Here is a 26097-nt window from a genome sequence, read left to right as displayed (position 1 = left end):
GTTTGTTTCTTTGTTGATTTCACCAAATTTTCAACAAAAATTTCAACAAAGATTTCAACAAATACTATCTCTGTGCTGTTTCATTATTCGTGTGGCTGCCAATTTCAGATGTTTTGATTTGGCTGTCATCATCAAACAACATATGAAGTTCTAGTTCTTAGCATAAAGCAATTCTCAGTGTTTTATCGTGAACTTTCCCTCCCTGCTGTGAGTACTTCATCTGACAGTGACAACAAAAGTACTGTTGTCTTTTTAGTTCACGGAACATTGTGTTCAGACTCTGCTGTCAGGTGGAAATCCAGTTCCTCTTTTGCACATCTTCTGAGTGGGTCAGTTTTTCTTCACAGCACTCCTGTCCTGAGGAGTAATCCAGTAAGATAATGTAGTGCCCCTTTCTTCAAGAGACAGCACTGTACTCATGTCACAGTCATCCACACCTGGCTTTTTGTCACCAGATCACTTGCCTGTTCTGTTATCTGACTTGCTCCAGCAATCCATATCACATTATCTGCTTTTGAATTTTTGGACCATTGCATGTTTGTAAACATAGAACCATAGCCAGAAATGTGAAAAAACAGTCTTTGCATAAAAGGCCAAATGGCCTAGACAGAAAAAAATCATTCACAGACATTCATGTGGAGATCCGAGGGATCTTAATTTGAAACATCTTTTTCTATGTTTTCATAGTGAATCAGTGACAGCATGGGATTTTGTAACAATTAGGCATTTGTGGACCTTGCTGTGACTTTTATGCAGCCAGAGAGCAGTACCCCAGTGTTACACTTATTTTATAGGTATTTACAGATTGCTAATCATACTTAGCATTCTGTATCCATCTCAGAAAAGTCCTGTTGTGTTTTTTTTATTTTCTTTATATGAAAATGAATAGACGTATTTAGCAGAACCCTATTAGAAAGTTGAAGACCTGTGAATATAATGTTTTTGTGCAGAACCCTACTGAAGACCACAAAGATGATGACATAGTCAGACGTAGTGTCCTAAGTCCCCCAGAAGCTGTAGATCCCTGGCTGCAGTATCCTGATGAACTCCATTAACTTCATGCTCATTTAGAACTGTTTTGGAACCGGAGTTTCTTCCTTCATTTCCCATAGTTAACCTTTCTTTCTGCCTTCCAATACCCTTCCTCATATTTTAGTCTGTGCTGCTGAACAGATAGACAGAAGCCTTGCATGTCTTTCTACATATTCTGCAGGCAGATGGAAACCTGGTGTGCCCACTCTCCATGCAGACATGTACTTGTTTTCCTTGCACTCCAAGACTGCTGACATGGTTACTGCAACACTGAGCTGAGAAAATATATGCTGCCTCCCATCAGGGCTGATTACTTCAGTCTTGGCACTATGTCTATTGCTTTTACGTGCTCTGGCAAGCTTGGCACATGGGTAGGGCAGCTCCCTTTGCCTGCACAGTGCTGTGTGGGTATAGCCCCAGCCAAACTCTGACCAGCCCTTTTATTTATTTCATGTAAATGAGAGACCACATAGCCATCACTATCTCTCTCTAGCACTTCAAAGAATGCAGGGTGTTGCTTTTCACATTTTTTGTTACAATAAACCCAAGAAGAACCAAGAATGTTGCAACCTCAGCTGTCCTTTCTCCTTAGAGAGCTTGATTTGGTTTCTTAACCCAATTTTCTTAGGAGCTGTGCCTAGTGCAATTGCCCACCCTATCCATCAGACAGATTCCTAATCAGTTTGAGACCTGTTTGACAGGAAGGTAAACATCTTGAAGATACTAATTTCCTAAAAGCTTTGTGAAACTTGTGTCTGGGTAAAGGAGAGATATGCAGAAGAATGCCTCAGTGAGACAGGTTGGTGAGATCAAGAGGGATCTGTCTGACCTCTCAACCAGTCAGTCAGCATGAGTGAGCTGACAGGACCATCACAGGCACAGGCTGTGAACCAATATCATCTTGCTTGGTAGTTTGAGGATATGAGGGAGAGCTGTGAAAGCTCAGGGGAGGCAGAAGGGAGGAACTGGAGATAGTCCAAAGTGTGGAAAGTGCTAGCAGAGATGTGTAGGAGGAACTAAAGCTATTGCAATGTGGTGATGTAGGGCCATCAGAGACCGATCTATAGGAAACAAAGCTCCATTAATCCTGCTACACAGAGAATGACTTATTTCAATTAAAGTGTTTTTAAAGTAAGTGAAAAATTGCCTTGTGACCTAATGGTTGTACTCAGATGCTGACCAGCTCATAGGATGGATTTAGGCACATTCCATGGCTCTTTATAGAAACAATGGAGAAATGTAGTCATAGCATCTAAGCAGGAGGTCTGCAAACAACCACTACTCCTCTCTACTGACTGAAAGTAACTGTGGGGAATATGTGGTCTGAATTACTCATTTATCTCTCTAGTTTTTCAGCCATTGTGACAGGCAACCTACATATGGCTCAATGACTGGGTTTTTTTCAGGAAGACAGAAACACTGAGTTTGGTTTTGGGCTCAAAAGGGCCAGTTGTTTGGGTCTGCATTAGGGGAAGGAATAAATTTAGAAGACCAATTTTGTAGCCATCTTGAAAGGGTCTCTTTATGCTAAACACTGAAAAACCATCTTCTTAAAAATCAGATCAGATATAGCAGCCCAGAATGGGGCATCCAGCTGCACCCATTTGTTTTTGAAATTATATTATTACCTCTTTGCCTCAGTTTCCATCTGAAAAGATTTCCTATTATGTAATCAACTTGAAATCCATTTGATGTACACTAGTGCTCTGAACTGCTTTGAAATTCTCAGATGAAAGGCACCATAGAAAATCAAAGCATTTAACGTTACGTTACACTACAAATTTTAATTACTAGCAATATCTTATTTTAAATAAATTATGTTTGCATGGGAAATTTTCAAGCACTACTGTAAATCTTCTGGACAAGAATGATGTTAAAATAAATGTGCAGCTGAAATAATTTTATAAGACCTTTTCACTATGTGAGAAGGGTATGTTACTGAAATGCTTTCTTACTGCTGTACTGTGATCTCTCTCAGTGTTTTCTGGACTTAAGTAAACTTCGATTTCCTATTAAGTTTGATGTATGACTATAACACATAGAGCCTGCCTCAACAGCTGGTTAATTATTTATTAAGGGTCAGGAGGAATTGGAAGATTAAAGGCAAACCAAACTGAAGGAGGAAAAAAACAACATTCTCCCTTGCTTAGGGCCATTTAGTCTTTTGCAAGATTAAATTTGCCCAGAGATGGGAGGCTTCACATGGAAATCTCTGTGGTATCTCCACCTTGCATGTGGCAGAGGAGAAAAGGGTGAAATGCACATGTCCCTGAGCATGTGGACCTGAAGGGGAGCATCAGGATGGGCAGTGGTTGTGTGTGTGTATTTGTAGTGGCAAAAAACTCCCAGGGAGTGATGAATGTCCACATATCTCTTGTTCCAGCCACACTGGAATGGCAAAGCTGAGCTGTCACTGTGAAGCATTGCTCAGTCATCATTGCCCCTCCTTATTTCTCACAACATTTTCTTCAGACTTTGGTAAGGTAAAGAAAAGTCAACTAGAACAGGTGCAGAAATTCCCAAGCTGACCTTTTTTATTAGTAACACAATGCATACATCGAAAGAAAAACAGCTTGCAGAGCAAAATGGTTTTCAGTAAATAGCCCAAATTCATTTTGGGTATTTTTGAGTAGAAAAGGCATTGCTCTTTGTGTAGGCTTCTCCCTGGAATCTTTTGAAAGTTAGAAGTTTCATTTGCCCATTGAAAATTATTTTTCATTTGAGAATGTTACCTTAGTGTGACGTGAAATTCCAGATAAGGGGTATATTAAAGATTTAAATTGATCTGATCTGAATGTTTTTAAAGGGAGAAAGGCAATGGAAATCTTGTTACTTTGTCCCAGCTTGAGACGAATATTTTCAAAATCTCAATAAAATTATGGAAGATGAGAAAAATCCTGACCTGTCTACCCTTTATGAGAAAAAATTCATTTCATAACAAGAGTGCAGAACAGTACATTCAGTATCTTGTGGCTGATTGAAGGGAGCTTTTTACACTGTGACTTATGACTTGCATTCTGGAAAATGGCACACTAGAAACTGAAATTATTTAATTGTATTGGAAAGATTTGTAAAGGAAAACTCAAAAGTTTCCTTGGAATACAGAACAGCAATTAAAAAGTCCAGGCCTGCTATTCTGCATGCTCCCAGGAGAGGGTCAGAGTGGTCAGTTTGCAGTCATGTTAATAAAAGTTGGAGGTATTCAATGATTTGCAAAACAAGAGCTAAAATAAGACTGTCAAGCAATTAATAGAATGTCTGAATATTAGCACACAGATTTCTGAGTTTACTCAAAAGAGACAGGGATCATTAGCTGGATTGCAGCACACTGTCAACCCAAGTGCACAGCTGCTGGACCAGGGCTGGTGCATCCACATGGCTCTGCACTGGAGGTGACCTGTTTACAGTTAGCTCAAGGATGTCTGCATCATGCTTCAGCAACATTCCTGAGTGCTTACCAGTGTCTCTATGATGAGCAGTCTCTCTCATACTTAAATACCCCAGACAGGCTGGAAAGGACATGCCTCCTTTGACTGAGAATAAATCAGTTATTGTGGTTTCAGTGTTCATAGTTAGCCATTGAAGGAAAATGTGCAGTCATTCTGCTTGTGCTTTTATGGCCCACATGACTAAATCTATGGATTTTGCCCTGTAGCTTGACTAGTTTGTTTCAACAGGTGGCAGAGCTATGAAAAGCAAACATAAATCATTCAATACATCATACAAATCATACAAAACTTCACCAATTCATAGGTTTGCAAAGTGCCCACCAACAACTTTTCCAAAATATTTGACTGAGAAATCAAAGTCTTTTGATGAAAATGGTCTTTTGCTGGCCATAAAAAACAACCCATACACATCAGTCTGAACTGGTCCGTAGGGAGCTGGTTGTGAACTGGAGCTAACTGACAAAATTACTTACAATTTTATTGAACATGAGAAAGTAAAAATTGTGAAATAGACTAAACTGCTAAAATGGAGCAGGGACTCAGAGGACTGTGATTCCATTGCTGTCTCTAGCACTTGTTTTCTGGATAATTTCAGATAAGTAATTTTACTTTTGTACTTTAGTTTTCTCATTTTTCAAATGAATTATTGGCACTGATCTCCTCTGAAAGCTGCTTTGTGATCTGCCAGTCAAAAATACAGTCTAGGATCTAAGAATCACAAAATTAGAGGTTTGTAGTCTTCTAGGCAGTAGTGCATTCCTCAGTCTGTATCTCCTCCGTAGTTACTGGGCAGAATTGGAGTGTTTGCCAAGTCTCACAGGCCAGCAAGAGAAGCTAAAGCCTGCAAGCAGCCTGGTTTCTGATGAAGGATGTCATGCTTGTTCTGGCATGTTTTGCCAGGGGTTCTCCCAGAGGAGGATGATTGTATGTTGTGGCACATGAGGGTGATAGCTCTGGAAGCAGAGATGGTCACTTCAGCACTTGGCCATGCTCCTCCTCCCCTCCTTCAAAATCCTGCATTCATGGAACTTCTTTGTTACTGCTAAAATGACACATAGCACACATTGCTTGTTACAGAGACAGACCGTGTTCATTTTTTAATCTCCTTACTTGTTTCAAGGCAGAACTGTAAATCTATTCTCCATTTCCTATGCAGGAAGTCTCTGGTGCTGAGACACCCCATGACACCAAGGCTGGTGTGCCTGCAATGACTCCACACAGGGGAAGTCTCAGAAGTAGATTAACTCAGTTCTGTATCTGAAGTAATAACTTCTGGCACAGTTCAGCTGATGTGCAAGGAGCCAGTGCAGCTACCTTGGTATGGGACTTCCTAACTTGGCTGCAGTGCTGTGAAAATGCAGCTGTAGCCTTTTTTTCTGTGTGAGCATTTAACTGGAGTCACTGTGTGGAGGAGAGTAACCATTTGACAGATTGTGTTGAAGAGAAACCCAAGAGGATGCTGTGAATTTTCCTTATTAACATTGTCTTTGCCCCTCATATTTCTGGATAAAGCAGAATACCCTGCAGCTTTCACCATAAAATCATGCTTTTCTTCTCTGTGACACACTTAGTCTTTTAACCTTTCCTGACAGTTCTTTTGTAGTGGGTATAGCCAGGATATAAGGACAATGAAAAAATCTTTTAGGGAACATGCAGCTTAGCTAGGTTAGAGACAAGAAAAAACTTAAAGGATCTCATTAGGTTAAATAAAGAAGCAGTAAGGTTTGCATTATCTCTTTGTTTTACAGTTGCTTGTAAAATAAGCTTTAGGAATGATTTGAGGTTTAGTTGCTAATTTAGGATGCATGAGTATCTAAATCCAGAGATTTAGAAGGACATGGATAGTTCACATTTCCATCACAAGTAGGCAATGGCTTTTTTTGTGTGCTTACTCCTTAGTACTGAGAAACAGAAATGTGTTCCATTTGCAGATAGCTTCAGAAAATAAAATTAGGGCAAGCAAGAGTGTCAGTATTGTACTGGCCTTTTTCAGCAGAAAATTTATGCACAAATTAGTAATAAACTGAGAGGTTGACTCACATAAACACATTCATCATACAGAACTCAGGTGCCCAGCCAAAGTAAAAATATCTAAAGGAAGGCTGGCAACAGAAGGCTTATTTTCACCTGAAGAAAATTACCTGTTCAGAATTTGAAGCCTAAAGGAAGTTTATTTGTACCAAGTTGCCTTTCTTTCTGAAAATCAGTTTTCATCCTTTTTTTCTTTTTAATTTCAGTTCTTGGGTGATACATATGTGTTTCTCACATCTCTGAACACTCTTTTTGTATTTTATGACATTGTGAAAACAGACCTGCTGGGCTATTCCACTTTCCATACATTTTACAATCAGGGCTACTTAAGAAAGGCTAGTGCTTTCTTAAATGAGTGTAACAAATTTCCTTTAAAATAGAATTTAAACTCCTAAGTTTTATAGGAATAGTAAGCAGGGGATTATCAAAGAAGGACTCATGGAATATGCTCCTTCATCTTTTGGTGCCTGAATGAAATGCCTTGGCTCCGAGTAGAATGTATCCTCTATTAAATCCCAGTAACATTTGCAGGGGCTGTAGGGATCAATCCCTGTAGGCTGTAGGTATTTAACCTTCATCAGTTTCCAGGCTGGAAATCCTGCGCACACAGTTGTTCCATGTCAGCAGTCCTAGATGTTCCTTTTAAATTTTAGTTGACAAATGGACTGAAAATGAAGCTTACCTGACAGAATTTTCTATGGTTTCTCAGCGAGGAAGTATAGTGATTCCCCTTAAAAACTCAGTAATTGTCTGAAAACCTGGAAGGAATTTTGACCATATATAAGATAAGATCCATTTCAGTATTTAGAACATAACTCAAAGGAGAGAAAAAGAGAAAACGTCATTACCATTCATTCATAAGAAGTGTGTGGGGATCTAGAGTAAGTTCGCATGTGAGACACCAGTGTGGTTAAATATCAGAAAAGGTAGGATCAGTTCTCAGTGCAACACTGGAAGATGCCATGCATAGGTGACAACATCATTGTATCTTGTATTTTTTTCTGAGAATTCTTCATATTAGAGATGGATATAAGAAAAGAAAATGAACCAACAGTAATCTTGTTACTCCTTATATTAGAATTCTCCTTCATGACTAATTTAGGAATTATTTTACCTTTTCTCTTTTATGTTCTGAGACTTCATGAACTTGTCTCCCAGCCTTTGTAAGAGCCATTCCTTTCATATTAATGACACATGAGCTCATCAGACTTGAAGAGGCATCATGCTGGAATGCCACAGCATCCACCTCTGAGCCTGCAGATACAGCGAACAAATTTGCCACAATGCCAAATGACACAGTGGCAGAGGCAGCCTGTAAAGTTTGCAGATGCATGTCAGATAAACAGAACAGTGTTAGCTGTTCCAGTCTGCATGGCTAACCTTCCTGGCAACAGAATGCTCCACGTCATCATATTAGTCCACTCAAATGTTCTGTCACTTGTGTGAGTAGGGGTTAAAGATGCACACCAAATTAAAAAAAGACATTTGTTAATGAAGGCTGATAGAGGTGTGGATTTGATCCGCTGCCAAGGTTTTGTAAAGATGATCTGATCTCCTGCTAGATTGTTTCTCTCTAGATGTAGCTCATACAGAACTTGTTGGTCATGTCCTGCACTGAGCAAATATAAGTATAGGTACTATAAACATATAGACACAGACCTCTGGTGCATGTGCCTGACACACTGTGAGTTGTGCTTAAAATTCATAGTATATGAGTCCAGCCAGAGGTGATGTAACCATCTGGTCAGCTTTTTACAAAATACACATTTTTAGAACTTCCTTGCATTAAAAGAAAAAGTTCTTTGTTTATAAAGTGCTAGTGCTAGAGAAAGCACCAAAATTCAGAAATCGTAGAATCAGTACATTTTCCTCTGTATGTCATGTCCCACCTCCATATCACAAGATTTCAATAACAAAATTTTAGGCAATAACAATGGATTTTTAGTTGCTTTAATCAGCAGTTTCTGGCCTTCAGGTTGCTCATGAGTGTCTTCATAACAATGGCAGTTTTAACTGTCCTTTGAGACAAGCTGTAGCACAACCTCTTGAATCCGTGTTGCCTGGTTTCCTACAAATTTGTGCTTCATGACTGAATTCTCTGCTGTCTAATAAGATGCATATTCAGAGTAAAGTCTTTCCCATGACTAGGCCTTTCTAAATATTTTCCTCTTGTTAGATTCTCTGATATCCAATAATGATTGAGATTAGGTCCAATCTTTTCTACTGTGAAAGGCTCTCCAGCTGCATCCACCACAAATATCATTTACTCTCAGAAGAGCTGCCAAGGACAGAAACCCTGTACTGCAGTGCAGCCTCATTTGTTCAGCTTGTCTTTCAGGTGGCCAAAAGTTCATCTGCACGATTAAACAGTCAAAAAATTGGAAACTGGTGCAACAGAATGTGTCATTTTGCCTGACAGATGAAAACAAGTTTTCAGTAGTCTTGTGAAAGGAGTGACATTTTCAAATTTGATGTGAACCATGTTATATTTATCTCTCTTGAGCCCTTCTTTGCATACTTTTTTTCACAAGCTACTGCTTCAAGAAGGGCACACTTAAACCCAACTGATAGGTTTGAGTGACATAAGGTTTGCAAGTTTTTCCAACTTTTTAATCCCATCAGGTGCTTCCTCTATTTAGGATTTATTTAGTTTTTCATACCGTGTTATTCTATTTAGTTTCTATTCTGGTTTTTTATTATTATTTATTTATTGTCCTATCTATTTCTGTGTATTCTATTTAGTTTTTCATACCATAGCCAATTTAGCGCACAAGGCATGATTCCCAAAGCGTCCCCAACAGAATAATAAAAACCATTCTTCCTCTGTACACACAGATTACAATTTTATTGAGGCATATCATTCTCCATCTGAATCCAAGGAAAAACTGTCATATAAAGTAGAGCTGCATTCATTCAACCAGTCAAGAGAGAGCCCTGTAACAAAGGGTCATTTGGGTCCTGCCTTGGTCTGCTCCTGTATGATAAGGACCAGAGTAAATTGAATTTTGTGTGACTCAGCTGCCATTGGAGCAGCTGCTACAGCATACAGATTTGTGTCTCCCTGAGTACACAGATATGCAGTAAGTATGCAGAGGGTCCCACTGAGGGGAATGAGCCTGTTATTTTGCAACAGGCTGTTGTGAGAACAGACTGTTTCAGGGGCACCTGAAGCCTCCAGAAGGAAAAGGAGTTACTGGGTAGTGTGGAAACTTCTGCAAATGTGTTAAAGAGTAACGTTGTTAAAAGCCAGAAAGCAGGTGCATACAATGTCCTTTTTGAGTGGATGAACAGTGTCAATAGGCAGTCAAACCAGAGCAGCTCTACTGCTCATTAATTCTGTCTCTCGTTCCACCATTTCCTGTTCATTAACTCGCTCCTGCATTTCCCCTCTCTGCCTGAGCACATTACTCAGACTCAATCACTGTCTCCAAAAGGGAAATATGTTGAAAGAAAAGGCCAGAGCAAGACCTTGCATTCCCCATCTCTCCCAAACTAGCTTTTCTGCTAGAAAGAAATCAAACAAGCATTTTGCACTTCCTTGAGAAGATAAATGTAAGTCAGGTTTAAGGAAGGTATGTGCCCTCCAGCCAGGATTGACCTTTGTCCTGTGTATTCTGTCAAGAAAACTTACTTTGTTCCGAAGGGACTGTCTCATCCACCTCTAAATCTCACCTGTGCTCTAAATGCTTCAGGAAGAAATAAACACAAAAGTCTGGTTTTAACTGGCTTTTGTAAGGAGAGCAATTTGTTTCTTCTTGGGGATTTTTGTAATTTTTTATATTTTGCATGGGATTGTTATGCTTGCTTGATTGTAGTGGCAGCTTAATGGACTGTGTGGATACACAAGCAGATAGACTGTGTAGTTGTTCTCTGAGAATGGCAGCAAATGCCTCTTTTTTGATAGGTATCCATTGTCTTACAATGGTCCATGTTTCTCAGTGCACTGATGGGCCACAGAGGTGTTGCCTCTGGTACCAGGCCCTATCCAGAATGGACAAGGGACCAGAGGGCCTTCTCTTACACCACTCTGCAGAGCCAAGTATAGCAGGTCTCTGCAGAGATGCCAAAGCTTTGTACAGGGGAGGAAGGGTCTGTGGGCTGGAGAGCTCACACACTTTGGCCATGAAGTGCTGTGTCTGCTCAGGTGATACGGAGCTGCCAAGAAATGCAATCTGCAACATAGCTTTTTTTATCCATTGTATTGATAGGCACTAGGAGTAGTAATGTCTTGTTAATTATTTCATCTCCCTTATCCAGATCAGTTAGTACTGGACTTGTTTTCCTACAGAGCACCATTGCAAGGGTAATGCAATGTGGTACTGCAATAGTCAGGCCCTCAGTTTGAGCAAGCTCTGGTGTGTCCCTGAGGACTGCAAGTGCCAGGCCAGTTCTTCATCAGTCTGGCCACACAATGCAGAGTTGTTCTGCTCATGTTTGCTTAGGCTGACCCATCAGGCTTGGTCCTTTCGCACGGAAACAATGGCCATGGCTTTCGAATGGTTGGATGCAGTTCTGCCACAGAGCACTGATTCAAATTAAATTTGCCGTTAACGGCTACCGTAACGTGTTCATGGTTGTAAACACCTTAATCTAGGCACTCTATCCTTTCCTGTCAGCTTTGTATGAATGCCCTCAAAGCCATGCAGAAGGGATACAGGCAACAGAAGGGATACGGGCAACAAGGAGAAAACCCAACCATGTTCACCCATTCGAGCTCTTTCTTAGAAGAAGCAGCATTCCCAAATCTTTCTTGGCAGTTTACTTTCAGCTTTACTTTATTCCAAATGGCCCATCCTGAACAGTTGAGCAGCTGTGGAGTGAGGAACACCCCCAGTGCTCATAGTATTTTCATTCAGTGTTCACTTTAAAGACATTTAAAGGTGGATGGGGGTGAACCAAAAAAGTCGACATGCATTATTTAGGACAAACAGACTTGATTATGGAACCTGAAGGTGCTATAAAACTGATGGATTACAGGCTCAGCATTTCTGGGACTTGAGCTGTCTGGCTTCCACTGTGCTTTCATTGTGTCAGCTCCCCCTCTTTTTCTTGCTTTTTGCTGGAAACGTTGCACGGGAGCACAAGTGAAGTGAAGCAGGTCCTAACTAGACCCAAGAGCTGCCTTTTGTTGCTGCTGTGGAAACAGCTGTAAGTGGGGGTAACATAATCACTCTTCTGTTGCTGGTCAGCTGCATATCATAAGCACCTTTCTTGGATGCAGGGGACCTGGAGGCAGCTCCTGTGGTGGTGTAAATGCTAATTGTGCTCACAGCATGCTATTTTGTGCCCCATTTGACATACTAAGCACTTGTTGTTCTGTCCCATGAGCATAAAGTTGACTGAACAGATATTCTGTGCCACTTTTATTACAATGAGACTCATGTTTCATTCATATGCAGTAGAGGTCTTTGCAGTGCTTAGTGTAGTGGAAGGAATGGTTTCTTGGCTTTTTGATCTGTTTCTCATCTTTTGTGCAATAAAACTTTACTATGATGTGAGTCAGCTCAGGCTTGGAATACTCACATTTGGGATGCTGGGGTTTTTTTTCCTTTTTTACAAATAAGGAAGTTTTGAATGAGTGGTGGGGGTTGTTTTTGCAAAAGTCAAACTCACTTGGACTCACACCAGTTCTGTACTTTTTGTCTGAGGTTATTGATTTAAAACCAGATTTGATGGGAAAATATCTAATAAATCCTACAAGAAATCATAGGAAGAAAAATGTAACAGCTGTAAAATGTAACCTGTAAAGTAACCTGTAAATGTAACCTGTAAAGTCACAGGCTGTAATAGGCAGGGCACTATTTGAGTGTACTTGTAGCAGGACTAGGGGTTGTTGTTCCTAGAAAACAGAAGCAAACACAGGAGTATGTAAATACTGAAGACAGCTGAGCATCAGTATTAAAAAGTGGTCTGGAGACAGAGTGCCTAACCTTTAAATACTGATTTTACTGTCATTGTCACAACAATTAACTTATATTTGAACTTCAGTTTTCCCCTATAAAGTCAACTTGCTACCTTTTCAAAGTGCTTTAAGACCTCACTTCAGACAGGGTTATAGCCAGTCAGAAACTGAATATACTGATTCTCCAAAGAGCCTTTGCAGCTCTTTTGAGATAGTATGTTTTCTGCTGGAGGGGAGTATTACAGTATTTCACTGGCTAAATATTGTGTTTGTTGGAGTCACTCTGTATCAGAACATTCAACTAAAGACCACAGAAGGTGAGTGTTTATTGATTTGGCACAGGAGTGTACATAAGATGCCAGCAGCAGGTATGGGTACTATAGGAGATGGTTCAAGAAGAGATCCATTATTGATCAGATATAGGAGGGGAGGCATTAAGTATCTGCTCGGAAAAAAAATTAATCAATTAATAAATGTGAAAAACTATTTCAGAAGCAAAATATAAACAACCCAGTTACTACGTGTGCAAATTTCTACGATGAAAGTCTTGAATTGCATTTCGTTTACTTTGCATTTTTGTGTCACAGGTTCAGGTTCAGCGGTCGTATTCTTGGCCTTGCTCTCATTCATCAGTACCTTCTCGATGCTTTCTTCACAAGGCCATTCTACAAAGCACTACTAAGGCTGTAAGTATGAGCACACAACCCTGCAGAAACAGTGACCCCACAGTGAGTCCTACAGAGACACTGACCCTTGGGGCATTGCTTGGAGCACCCTGGCCTTCTGGTTCTTTCTGCTCTTGGTTGGTGGGTCTGTGATAGAAAATAAACACACTTCAATTTTTGTTTATTTTCTCCAAGAATTTGCCATGTTGACAAAATACAAATAACTATAACATTTAGGAACACATTTGAAAGTACTGACCTATAATTCCAGAGTTTGCTACTGATAAAAAGTTATGAAAATTCAACTAAGACTGAGAAGCATCTTTGATGAAATGAAACAAGAAAAGGAGGGAGGTCATATTAAGAAAAAACATGCCATTTATCATGCCTCACTGGTGGAGTAGGTTGTCATTCTAGAACACAACTTGGGTTAGTTTGCTAATGTAGACATAAACAGTGAATGTTTCTTTTTGGCTTTCTACTGTCTTTTATATTAGTAAGCAGAAGCTACTAGTATTTTCTATTCCAAGTTTATAAGGTTAGCTTTGATTGACAATCAGTTCCTCTTTAGTTAACAGACTGAAATAAGACAGGGTACATAAATTGCAGCAATAAGAAAAGCCGTAAGTATTAAGTCAATACTGCAATTAAATGACGAAGAGCAGAATAAAGCTTAGCTGAAATAGTTTAGCAATCAATATGATTCCAAATCAGCAAAGATACTTGTCTTAACAGTCCTTTGAGTTCTTTATCATGTTGTTTTTTCATTGTGTTTTTTTTTTTAACAATGAACATTGCTGTGGTCCAAACACTTATATTGCTTGTATTTGAGCTGGTCTGAAAAAAGCCTGAAACCTGGAGTGCTCCCTACATCTTTATTGCCCCTTTAGGGAGTTTGAAACCAGGCTGCTCATAACACCCACCTGCTCTTTCAGCAAATATGAACAACTCCTTATTAGCAGAAATTTAGTCTGCCTTATCTGTGTTCTGTCAGTCCTGTGTGCTCACCTTGAGGATGATAGGTATGTGGAAGCAGCCAGGCACAGCATGGTGAGGCTGCAGGTAAGCATGTGCTCTGAAGTGCAGGGCATCCTGAAGATTCACATAAAATCAAGCCCCAGGGGTGTCTTCTGACAGCAAACAGTGCAGGCAGCCAACAGATTTGGCCTTGAGCCCAGCTGTGCAAAGCAGACAGTTGCAGAACTGCTTCAAGAGGGTCTGCGTAACAGGCTTTGATGTTAACAAAACCAAATGAACATCAAATTTATGTTGGATCTTCAGCATAAATTTGTTCACACACTTAGTACTAAGTCACGCTGCCAGTAGTCATGGGGTCATATGTTTTTTCTTGTCTCACGATCAGGCCGTGTGATTTAAGTGACTTGGAGTACCTGGATGAAGAGTTCCATCAGAGCTTGCAGTGGATGAAGGATAACAACATCACAGATATCCTGGATCTAACCTTCACGGTGAATGAGGAGGTGTTTGGACAGGTGAGCACAGCTATGCAAAACATCTGAAAAAGCAAATTTGAAGCTGACAAAGCTGAGCATGATGAACATCTTTCTGTCAGAACAGATCCTTTACCCTTTCAATAATATTTTCTTCTTTCAAGCCACCTGTTCCGAGGCAGATGTTTATTCTTAGGGTGTATAATATAAAATACCAGCCCCCCTACAGGCCTAATGAGCCACGCACTTAAGATCATGAGGAATTCTCTGGAGTACAGCTCTCCTCTCCAGGGTGTAGTTCACACAGATGTGGCATTTGGTGAATGCAATCAATGTAACCTAAAGCTGATGTGACTGAAAGGATAGGGGTTAGGAGGGAAGAAAAAACATCTGACAGGTGGTTCAGAACCTAATGGTTCACCATTACTTTGTCTGATATCTCTATGTTAGATTCGGTATCTCTTACTTGCCTTGCACCTACTTAACACCTTGGTATGTACATCCATTTATTATGGTTTCTAAGCTCAGCTCGACAATTCTCTGTAATCTGGATGATCTAGGTGACTACAGCCTTACATAGGGTGCAACACTGGCTTAAATTCAGTCTGGCAACCAGAATAAGTGTCTCCTGTGGAATCATTTGGCTTGCACTGAAGCCCTGGTGCTCTTTGCTGTTGCAACCTGTGCTAGATTATAACTGTCTCTGGAAGACCTTGAAGGGACCCAAAGCAATATTCAGACCAAGATTAAGGATCTCTCTGGAGATACTGAAAACTAGAGAGACTGAAGAACTAAGCTCACCAAGCACTGCAGAAGCTCAAGGGAGGGAGTTAACTTGTGTAAGTAGCAGACACACAGTGTCAAAGGGAGCAGAGAGATCAAGTGGAACACATAGAGAATGGCTCAGCACTTGAAAATAAAGTTGCCAGGAGGAGTTTGCACAAAGCTAGGGTAGTTCTGCAAGCTGAGGGAGAGTTAGACTAGTTTCTGAGAGGAGGAATTCTGGCCCTGCGAGTTAAAGGGCTGCTTAGCTATAAGCTTGCAAGTAACAGAAAGCAAGCAAGGCTTCAGGAGGTATATTCAAAACTGAATTTAGTCTGCATATAGTACAAGGTGAGGAAGGATGAGCAGAGTTAAGTGTAGATGAAGTGAAAAGGATGGGGCAGAAGAATTGAAGTAGGAAGCCTCTGTAGGAACAGTAACACTGGTTTTCCACAGACTCAAATGCAGTGTTTTCATGGACTTAGCACTGAGAGCTTGCATGACTTTGAATTGACAGTACAGTGGTTTCCCTGGAAGGTATTGCTATATAAGGCTAATACTCAAAGACAGACAGAAAAATGCAGACATATTCACAAAGGCAGATGAGACAAGTTCGTATTTACATTGGAAGACTACAATGTTGAATAAGAATCTCAGCCTGAGTTGCCCTGATGCACCTGAAGGTAACATTTGGCACAAGTATAACATTACTTATTATACTCTTACCAAAGAAAAGACCTAGACAATTACATAGGAGTCTGTTGTAGAATATAAGAGATGGCTCCAAAGAGAATAGAAAGAAAAATCACAATCTGTTGTAGATACTGTGGTATGAAAGCAAAAGAACACCAAAAGCCAGATTTCAATGCTGGTGCAAGTGTTGTCTAGTACTTTATTTCATGTGTACTAGACACTAGCTTTGGTAGAACTAATGATTGGGGGGAAAAAATGGTTCTCACTGTAAATTGCAACTGTCAGAATCCAAGAGTCCTAAGTGAAAGTGAGGTTTTTTTCCCCCTTCTGAAATTTTCTAAGTGCTGACAGCAACATAATGAAAAAAGATCAGTCACATTTTATGCTCACAGATGGATCCCAGTTGGAAATTCTTGCATGCCAAGAGTATCTGACCACTTAAATGCCACCTGAGCATTACTTTGCTGGATACATGTGCAAGTGTAGATCACAGTGGGAACTCAGCTAATATTTCTGAAGCTGAATATCAAGGGGTAGGTAAGAGAAACAAGAAATAGTGACTCTTTGAGAAGCTGTATGGTAGATGGGTTACAGCCCTGTTGTTCTGCTTCCCCATGACTTTATTATGGACTAGTCACTGCTCCTTTCATCTTTTATTTCTTGTGTCATCTCTGATGTGTATTAAGCTTTTAAACCTTTCAGTTCAAATCATCCTTCTTGGTACCTTCTTAATTAGAATTGACTGCTGATGAGTTCTAGCCTTCCTGCATACTGGAACCTGGAGCGCTACTGTAATAGCAAAGATACGAGGTCAAATTGAGCATTACACATTTTTACTGGTGGGGACTGAATGCCAATTTGATAATTTCACTTATGTGACAGAGAGAGGTGTCAGTTGCTTATGACCCAGAGTACTTTCTCATGCTTTTACCCAATGGAAAGTGTTGTTCCAGGCCTGTCACTGAGCTCTATATGTGGATACAGCCTGTCTGAGCCCTGGCATTTGCTCCAGCCAGGTAAAAGGAATGAGCTACATTGGTTGAAATGTCTCCTTGCTACTCTGAAACCTGATTCCGAATTGTAGCTCACATCTGTGCTTAATACCTCTATGAACAGGAAAGAAAAAACAGGGACACATTGTTATCAATTGCTGATATATAGATAACCACTTGTATTTGAATTAATATGGATAATGAGAATTTGAAGAAATCACCATCTTGTCTAGATGTTTGTGGGAAATCTTGCAAGAGTCTTAGAATTTCTGGAGTTGGCAGTTGTGCTTAAAAGCTACACAACATTTAGTCTTTAGTTTGGCAGATGTAACTTAATGCCACACAACCTTGATGAATACAGCATGGCTGCTGGACCAGAGTCTTACCCTCTGGGCAGTGCAGCATTGCTTGTATAATGGTGATGCAGTGATTTATGTTTGGGGATTTAACCTGAACCAGCTAAGAACTCCTAACTCATTCCATCCAACCTTACTGGTTCTTGCTGTTTCTCAACAAACCTACAGATTAGATGACTCATTCATTGTTTTCATAATTCACAATGTTACAACAGGTCTCTCAAGAAAAGTAACCTAAATACTGTATATGCTGTGTGCTGCCTATTGGACTAATTAATATATAATAATATAAATAATAATGAATATGTTTTCATGTAGCTTATGTACTGTCTGTGCTAGGTATTGTGGCAGCAGAAAACTGAAGAGAACAAAACATTTTTCCTTTTAAATCCACTAGATCAAGTGTTAAAATAATTGCAAGATAAATATTATTTTCTGTCACGTGGGAGAAGGAGTATATGCTTGCTGGGTAGAATCTAGACTGATTCCTTAAACTGCATTGTATCCTGCATCAAGAATAATGGAAGTCCCTCTGTAGTCAGAACTGGTGAGGCCACACCTCGAGTACTGTGTTCAGTTTTGGGCCCCTCTTTAAAATGGACTCTGAGGTGATGGAGCAAGTCCAGCAAAGGGCAACAAGGCTCATGAAGGGTCTAGAAAATATGTCTTATGAAGAACAGCTGAGGGAGTTGAGTTTGTTCAGTCTCAAGAAGTGGAGGCTCAGGGGTGACCTCATTGCTCTCTACAACTACATGAAAGGAGATTGTAGTGTGGTGGGGAATGGTCTCTTCTGCCAGGCCTGCAGTGCGTGGACTAGAGGAAATGGCTTTAAGCTGAGACGGGAGATTCAGATTGGATGTTAGAAAAGATTTTTTCACTTTTAGTGTGGTCAATCATTGGAATAAGTTGCCCAGGGAGGTGGTAGAATCACCATCCCTGGAGGTGTCCAAGAGGCGTCTGGACTGATGCTGGGTGATAGGGTTTAGGAATTGCAGTAGCAGTGCTAGCTAGACAGCTGTACTTGATGATCTTGAAGGTGTCTTCCAACCTTGTTGATTCTATGATTCTATCCCTTCTCAATCTCAAGCCTTAGTAACCTGAGCCAACTAAATTAACCATTAAAATGCAATGAAATGCTGTAGCTCTTTGTTGCTTTTTTGTTGTTAGTTTTGGGGAGGTTTTTAAAGTTATTTACATTACAAACACATCTCAGGTTTGGATGGGTGATACAAAACTCTGAATACCAGAGTGGCTATTTGTCATCTGTGCAGGGTGCTGTACAGGTCTCGTTTAAGTAGTGTATTTGGAGTATTCAGTTTGTGATAATTTCTTTGACTATTGGCATTTCTGAATAAACACTTTTACTAGCACTTGGGGAAGGGTAACCCTTGCTGCCTAAGAGACAAATAGATATCCCTTCTGGTTGATGGAACAATCTGCCTATTCCAATCCTGTGATTGCCTCTCCATCCTGTTGTTTCCTGTAACATTGCTTAGGTAGTCTTAAATTTGAAACACAATGTGATCCATGCATTGCTACACCACTGTTTCTCTCTGTTCTGTAGGTGACAGAGAGAGAGTTGAAATCTGGAGGGGCAAATACAGCAGTGACAGAAAAGAACAAGAAAGAGTACATTGAGAGAATGGTTAAGTGGCGAGTGGAACGAGGAGTGGTTCAGCAAACAGAGGCTCTGGTCCGTGGCTTCTACGAAGTAAGTAACAAAATAACGCTCCCCCAGTCTTCCATTCCTCATCTGAATGGGATTACCCCCATGGTTCAACCGTGTTTACACTAGGAAATAGCTAAACAGACACAAACAACAAGCAATTGGTGTTCCTGGATTTGTAGAGACAGAGACCTTGGATATGGCATGTTTAGCATTAAGGGAGAAAGGAAAGAAATGTGTATTCTGAATATGATAAAGCATTATGATCAAGAGTTAAGAAGGATACTGCTTTCCATTCACACAGTAAGAAAAGTAGGCATTTGCACATTTTGTTCCACACTGTTGTGATACAAAAGAAGATTGTGATGAGTTCTACACTTTGGTGAGAAGCTGATATGTACCCACCAGTAGGTACACACTGTATCTTGAGGAATTCCTACCAATAAAGTTGATCCTTGGGTGCTGTCTGAGCTATTATCTTGGTATTCATGGATGCTGCTCCATTGTTGTCCCTGGATTTTGTTATCTTTGCTGAAGACCTGGATCTGAGAACATCCTTCTGGCAGAGCTGCTACAAGGACTGGATGAAAAACTGTGGCTTTGCTGACCTACCCACTGATCCTTGCCCCTCACTAACCATATGCAAACATGTGTCTTGCCCTGGCAACTCTATAATATAAGTAGAAGTTGAGGGTTGTCTCACAGAGGGAAATAAACTGGAATAAACCCTGGAAAATGAAACAGCAGATAATGGACACACAGTATAATAGTAAAAGTAATGGCTCTAAGCAGTCATGCACAGACTTTTACTGGAAGTCAGTGAGGGTGACTTTGTAGCTGAATAGACTTGGTCAGCCCTTTTCTGTAGAAAGGAGTTGGCTAAGTGATTCCATGCAGTTTACAAAATTGTGTATACAGTTTGCCAACTTTTTCTGCCTGTGAATATTGCAGGCTATGAAAGCTTTTGGTTTCATACAATGAAGGAAGTGAGCCTCAGCTGCATCTTCAATGGATGAAGGCCTGAGGGCACTCCTACACAATAGTAATCAAATTCCAATGCAAAACAAATATAAAATAAATTGTCCATATTACAAATCCAAACTTAGTTTATCAAAATCACTTGTCAGAATAAATATAACAAGGAATAATGTTCTGCACAGATTATGTCCTGTCACTTATATTGTTTTATTCTGGTCAAAACTCATGTGTCATGGGTTGTTTGCAGCTCAAAACATCAACAGACTCCCTAAAGAAGAGCACAGATTTATCAGCAGAGGGGTGGAAGTTGGCTGTCAGCTTGCAGACTTCTTCAGGATAAAGAGCTGGCCATCAGAGCCATAGGTTTACGAGAGTTTGCATCTGTTTTATTTCCAGTCTGAAACTGTGCTTACAAGTGGGTTTTGTTCCAGGTTGTAGACTCCAGGCTTGTCTCTGTTTTTGATGCCAGAGAACTGGAGCTGGTTATTGCTGGCACTGCAGAAATAGATCTCAATGACTGGCGTAACAACACAGAGTATCGTGGAGGTAAACTGCCTGTTCATTTTTATTAATGTCTTGACTATTTCAGCCTAAAACATGAAAGACTTGGTCCATCTTCCTCTGTCTTTCCTAAAGGAAATACCCTATTTTGTTCAGGAAGTTATTGTGAAGAATAACTAGTGAAATAAAATAAGAAAGTTTTCATGTTTGTATCAACAGCTGTAATAGTAGTGAAATTGCTTCTGCTACTTCTATCCAGATTTTATCCATTCACTTCCTACAGCATTAGCAGGAGTTTTGACTGTTAAGGATCTCTGAATGAACTCCTGGCCTTGTTGAAAGTAGTTTCACAAGTCCTCTTGACCTCATTGGAGGTGAAATCAAGAGCTGAATTTCAGAGTTCTCAATTATACTTCAACAACACACAGATCTTGTTTAACCATCCCCTCAGCCTCAACTATGTCAAGTTGGATATTTTTCCCTCCTCTACTGTTTGGCCTGGTTTTGCTTTAAACACCGTGTATGATTTATCCAGGCTGTCTTGGATGCTGGATAAATGTGAAATCCACCACTTGTGTACCACAAATGGAAAGTCTCTCAGGTTCACATATCCTCCCCTAAAATACAAGGTTTCAGTCTTTGCTGCTCACTGCCCAGCCTTTGTGTTACCTTGAAATATGCAGCTTACCACAAGCGCAGCTGGTCCCCAAAGTTATTCTCCTCCTACTTTTTTTCTGTTTAGCTGTTGAAACAGATTCAGCCTGGGTTTATGTTGGCTTTCACTAACACAAACCAAGGCACATAGTCCCTCAAGTGGGAAGTTTGCCAGGGAAGTGCTTGCTGCAGCAAACTCCTCTCCATCTGTCGAACACTATTGCAATCCAAAAGAGAATTTATTTAGGAACCAGAAATTGTTGTCATTAAGACTCACACTGTGTGGCATGTTGCAATTTGTCTTTAATATCTCATTGCAGGTAGCCCCAGTTCTTGCCAAGGAATTTGTGAAAGGCCAGTGCACCTCAAATGTATATTTGAGTTCCAGCATTTGAAATGAGTTAGTAGTATTATAGTATCCACAGCCAGAACCAAATGGAAGCTGGAACCTACTGCTCATGAAGAACTATATACATGATTAGGTCAGGATGTTTTCAGTTGGAGATCTACTGCCCCATGCTAGTGGGAACATATTTCAGTGTTGCACTTTGCAGTTAGAGGGGGTGGTTTTAATTTCTTTTACTTCTTGGTTTAGGTTACCATGATGGACACATAGTAATACGGTGGTTCTGGGCAGCAGTGGAGAGATTTAACAACGAGCAGAGACTCCGGTTGTTGCAGTTTGTCACAGGAACATCGAGTGTGCCATACGAGGGCTTTGCCGCTCTCCGAGGGAGCAATGGACTACGGCGCTTCTGTATAGAGAAATGGGGGAAAATAACCTCCCTCCCAAGGTATGTCCCAGCTAGGAGTTTGTACCAGAAGTGCTGTGAGAAAGATAGACCTGGTACTTTGTTGCATCTCTCTGCCAGTGAAAGATAATGAATACAGTAAGGACACCTAAAAAAAACAGCAAAGAAACAATTATCAGTTTGTTCTGTAATTACATTCAGAGAAAAGTGTTTTCTTTTGCTGATTTTTTGATTTGCAGGCTCATTTTAAACCACTGGGAGTCCTTGGAAATGGTGAAGATAAAGATTTCCATGGTGCAAACCTAGTTCTCTTGTATGTATTCTAGAACAAATCTAGACCAGCAGGAGACTGTCAACTGTTTCTATTCCCTTTACTTCCAAAGTACTAGTAAAAGTACTTGTGAATTTACAGAGACATGCAATTCAGGATCTGTCTCTGAGTTTTGGCCAAAGACCTGAGTGTAATCCCTTTGTTTGCTCTGATGGTTCCACTTTTTCATAACGAAGAAGCTTAGTGACAGGACTTCAGACCATGTGGTGATAATATTCAATTTGTTACATCTAATTCAGTCAGCCAGTGTCATACAGAATCAAGAGACTTGGCAGTGCTTCCCAAAGGAGAGGTCATCTTCCTTTTAAGAGCAAAGGGACAGGGACACAGAGGTCTGACTTGCTTAAGGCCACTCACGAGAGCCATGGCACAGCCAGTGATACATTCAGCTTTGAGTTCTGCTTCAGCACTATACGGGTGACCAGCACTCATCCTTCCTCACTGAAGTGAGTCACCTTTTCTTGAATGTCCTTACAGTTACCTGAGGCTCTGCCCCATGGAGATTACAGAGCATTTCAGCACCTCTGAAATACTTTTGTTGCATAGTCCTTGTACATAACATTTGCCCTCCAAAGGATATTTTCTCCCTGCTCATATCATTTGCTTTCACCTGCAGTCACTTTCATGGCAAAAATAAAAGAATCTCTTCCCGCAGACCTTGCAAATGCATTCAGACAATCAATTAGCAAAGGGTTTGGTTCAGTTTTCTAGTTACTTGGTGTCCATGTTGCTTACCCAGAAGCATACTATAAGACATGGACTTAAGCAAACCTCCAGAGTTCTCTGAAGAGGGAAAGTCCAAATCTGGTCACCCTTTAGTCCAAGCCTGCTCAAGGTCATGTTTATGTAGTGGGGAGATGCAGCAACTGGACCATGGCACTATATCTGCAGGAATTCAAGGTTGACATCTTGTGTGGGCTCCCTTTAAAGTCAGGAAAAGGGAAGTGAGTATTTTTGAGGAACAGTTCATCTCACCTGAACAGAGTCACAGCTGAGTCACACATGGTACATTCTGATTTATGTCCATCTACTATAAAGGCTCTACACATACTAAATGGAGAACTAGAGCCTACATGAAAGCTAGATGTGGGCACCGAGATGTTAAAACAGACAAAAACGTGTAAGGTCAGTGAGATGACTCATGCCCTCTGAGCTTCAGCCAGTAATGTGGAAAAAGCCTGAAAGTAACAGTTTGCTATGCATAGACCAGACCCTCCTTTTGTAGAACATGTACAGTTTGGTTCTGTGTAAAGATTTCAGAGCTTCCTGAGGCATTTCTGCCTGTAGACAGGCAACAACTGGCAGTCTCAGACTTGTGCAACATTTCTGCAGAGTGCTCTTTGCACTCCTTCTGGGATGGAAAGGGGTGAGAGGGGAGGGTGAAACTTGGTGTGTGCACAGAAAATGCCCTGGGCTGACCCATCAAGTTATGAAAAGGTAATTGGCCTCTTTCTGCTCTGCTTAACTTTCTTTGTGAACCTAGACATTACTTACAACCTAGAGTCAGTTAGCCCTGAGATAGTCGCATTAGAAATTTTATATTTGTCTGCTGATCACTGAACTTGTTGCTCTCCCTGAAAGCAAGGCCGTTTTTCCAGTTGAAAGTTGGTAGCACCTTTTAGAAGTCTTAGAGCTCCACATTGATTTTAGCCAGGGGAAAAAAAGAAGCAACACTTGCTCATGGGGGATAAATACAGCTTGATCACCATGAATTATTGCCTGCATTTTTATAAAATTGTGGGTGCTGCCAAGCATACACAGTGTTAAGAAATACATAAAACACACAGACTAAACCTGGAGGTTCCCTAAATCCTTAGTCAAGCAACTAAATAAATGTTATTTAAAATATTTTTAAATGCCCGATTATAGTTTGCTCATGTTTATTTACATTTATTTATGTACTTATGTAGACTTAGAGGCTAAAAAAAAGTCTTATGTAGGCCTTTTGGTCTCTGTGATATGAGTGTAACTAGCTTTACCTGTTTGCAACAAACCTCAACAAATTCCCTTCTCACTCTAATAATTCCTACAATTTCATAGTGAGTGTTACTCCATGTTTTCAAAGTCCTAGGAACAAAACCACCAGCTCTCTCGTGTCCTAGAAATCAGCAGATTTAGTCATTCATGTGTTTATACACCTCTTAATTACTGGCCTTAGTTTTTAGGCTCTGACCCCTTAAATGCAATGCATTGAAAGGCTTTATGGAAGCTGATGCATTTGGCTTTCTTGAACTCCAGGTAGATGGTTGGTCACTGGAGTGTTGGTCACTAACACAGATGGTGTTAGCCTGGCCTTTAGGTTTTCAATGACTTTACAAAGTATTGAGCACTTTTAGCTCTATTGCGAGAGTCCAGGACTCTGCCTCTATTCCCTTATTCTGCTTCAGATGGCTGAAGTATTCATCCTGTCCTTATGCTTTGGCCATGGGGCATGCAAGTGCCATTTGCTTATAGTGTGCAAAATTGAGATAATACCTAAACCAGCTATGCTTTTGCACTTGCAACAATGACGTGGCACTCACAGAAAAGAGACGTTCTAAATTTCTAAAATGCAACACTCTTCAAAGAATAACCACTAATAAGTGATGCTTAGGGTTTGAAAGCACAGAAGACAAGCAAGACCTTTTCAGGAAGGTTAAGAATCCAGTAACTACATTCTAAACTGGTGGGTTCGTTCATCAGTAGCAGTTCCCCTGCATGGAATTGTGCATTGAGTACCCATGGAACAAGGCAATCATGGTGTAATATGTTCATGTAAGACAAAAAAGAGTAAGATTATACCAGTATTTTATTTCTGGAGTATGCATTTGTGCTGGACACATTATTCCTGTCTATATTTACTTATGAGGCCACACACATTAGAAAGTTGAAGGACCGTACAGCTCAGAGAGGCTGCTCTAGACAATGACCCTAAAGCAGGTTCCAAATAAAAGGCCAGATTTGTAGATCTGTCAGTGTGCATCTGCAGCATGGTTTCTTCCAAACTGGTGTAGCTTGTCATATGAAATAACAGGTTCAATTGCTTGTTCATCAAGGTTGAGTTTTACTCTGCTTATCTAGTATGCAAAGCTTTTCCCAAAAATAAAGGAGTTACATGTTTTACTTCCTGGCTGTCTGAGTAGAGAAGGTTGGAGAATTCTTCCAGCTATAGCCTCTTCTGAAACAGGAAGACTCTCCTCACCTTTCCTGGGTCATGCAGGTATTTAACATGGAACCAGTTTTAGCAGTAGTTCCACAAGAACTGATTGTTCCCCACCAAACATTAATGAACAGCCACTGTTTATCTAGCTGGAATAACATTGCTTCATCTGATATTGTGGGAGTGGAACTCGTGGCCCAAAACAAACCTGTACAAAGAACTAACAGTGCTTTCTACTGTCGCCATAGGAGGCAACAGTTCCCTCCATTGAAATCCTCGGTCAGCAAAAGTGTTTGGTGTCTACAAATGCCACTGCCCCAAATTTGGGTTGCACTCCTCACCTGGCAAAAACTCCTGTCAGCTCCAAGGTTATGTCTGTTTGAGTATCAATTAAGTAAGGACCTCAGCATGAATCCCAGTGATTCAAATAATCACATTTGACACAATGAGGTCACTTTTCCCAGCAGAGCTGAGCTGCAACTACCCTTTCATGAGAAGATATTTTCATTCAGCAATGTGTTGTATGTGATACAGATTACCAGTGCTAGTAAATATATGATCTTTTCTAAGAGAATTCTGTCCCGCTCTGTTAGATGATCAAATGTTTAATCATCACAGAATCCCATATAGCAATTGAGAAAAGATTGTGTGACTACAAAGAGCTTTATTCTCATTTTTTCCTTCTTTCCCAGTGGACTGAGTGCATGGGCTTTCCTGTCTTTTACCACTGCTTATCTCCCATC

General features: G+C 40.4%; 1 protein-coding gene across 1 annotated transcript in view; it reads left to right on the top strand.

Annotated features, from left to right (window-relative positions):
• HECW1 (HECT, C2 and WW domain containing E3 ubiquitin protein ligase 1) overlaps positions 1 to 26097 on the top strand; it is a 62437-nt gene that overhangs the window by 32089 nt on the left and 4251 nt on the right. Inside the window, exons 14-18 of the mRNA XM_009069501.1 lie at positions 13002 to 13100; positions 14443 to 14572; positions 18898 to 19044; positions 20409 to 20523; positions 21728 to 21926. Coding sequence (XP_009067749.1) covers positions 13002 to 13100; positions 14443 to 14572; positions 18898 to 19044; positions 20409 to 20523; positions 21728 to 21926 — 690 coding nt within the window. The remainder of the gene's footprint in view (positions 1 to 13001; positions 13101 to 14442; positions 14573 to 18897; positions 19045 to 20408; positions 20524 to 21727; positions 21927 to 26097) is intronic.

The sequence above is a fragment of the Acanthisitta chloris genome, unplaced genomic scaffold (assembly GCF_000695815.1).
Source record: "Acanthisitta chloris isolate BGI_N310 unplaced genomic scaffold, ASM69581v1 scaffold4342, whole genome shotgun sequence".
Classification (NCBI taxonomy): domain Eukaryota; kingdom Metazoa; phylum Chordata; class Aves; order Passeriformes; family Acanthisittidae; genus Acanthisitta; species Acanthisitta chloris.
The sequence above is the reverse complement of the archived record's forward strand: the minus strand, read 5'-3'. Positions and strand labels throughout refer to the sequence as shown.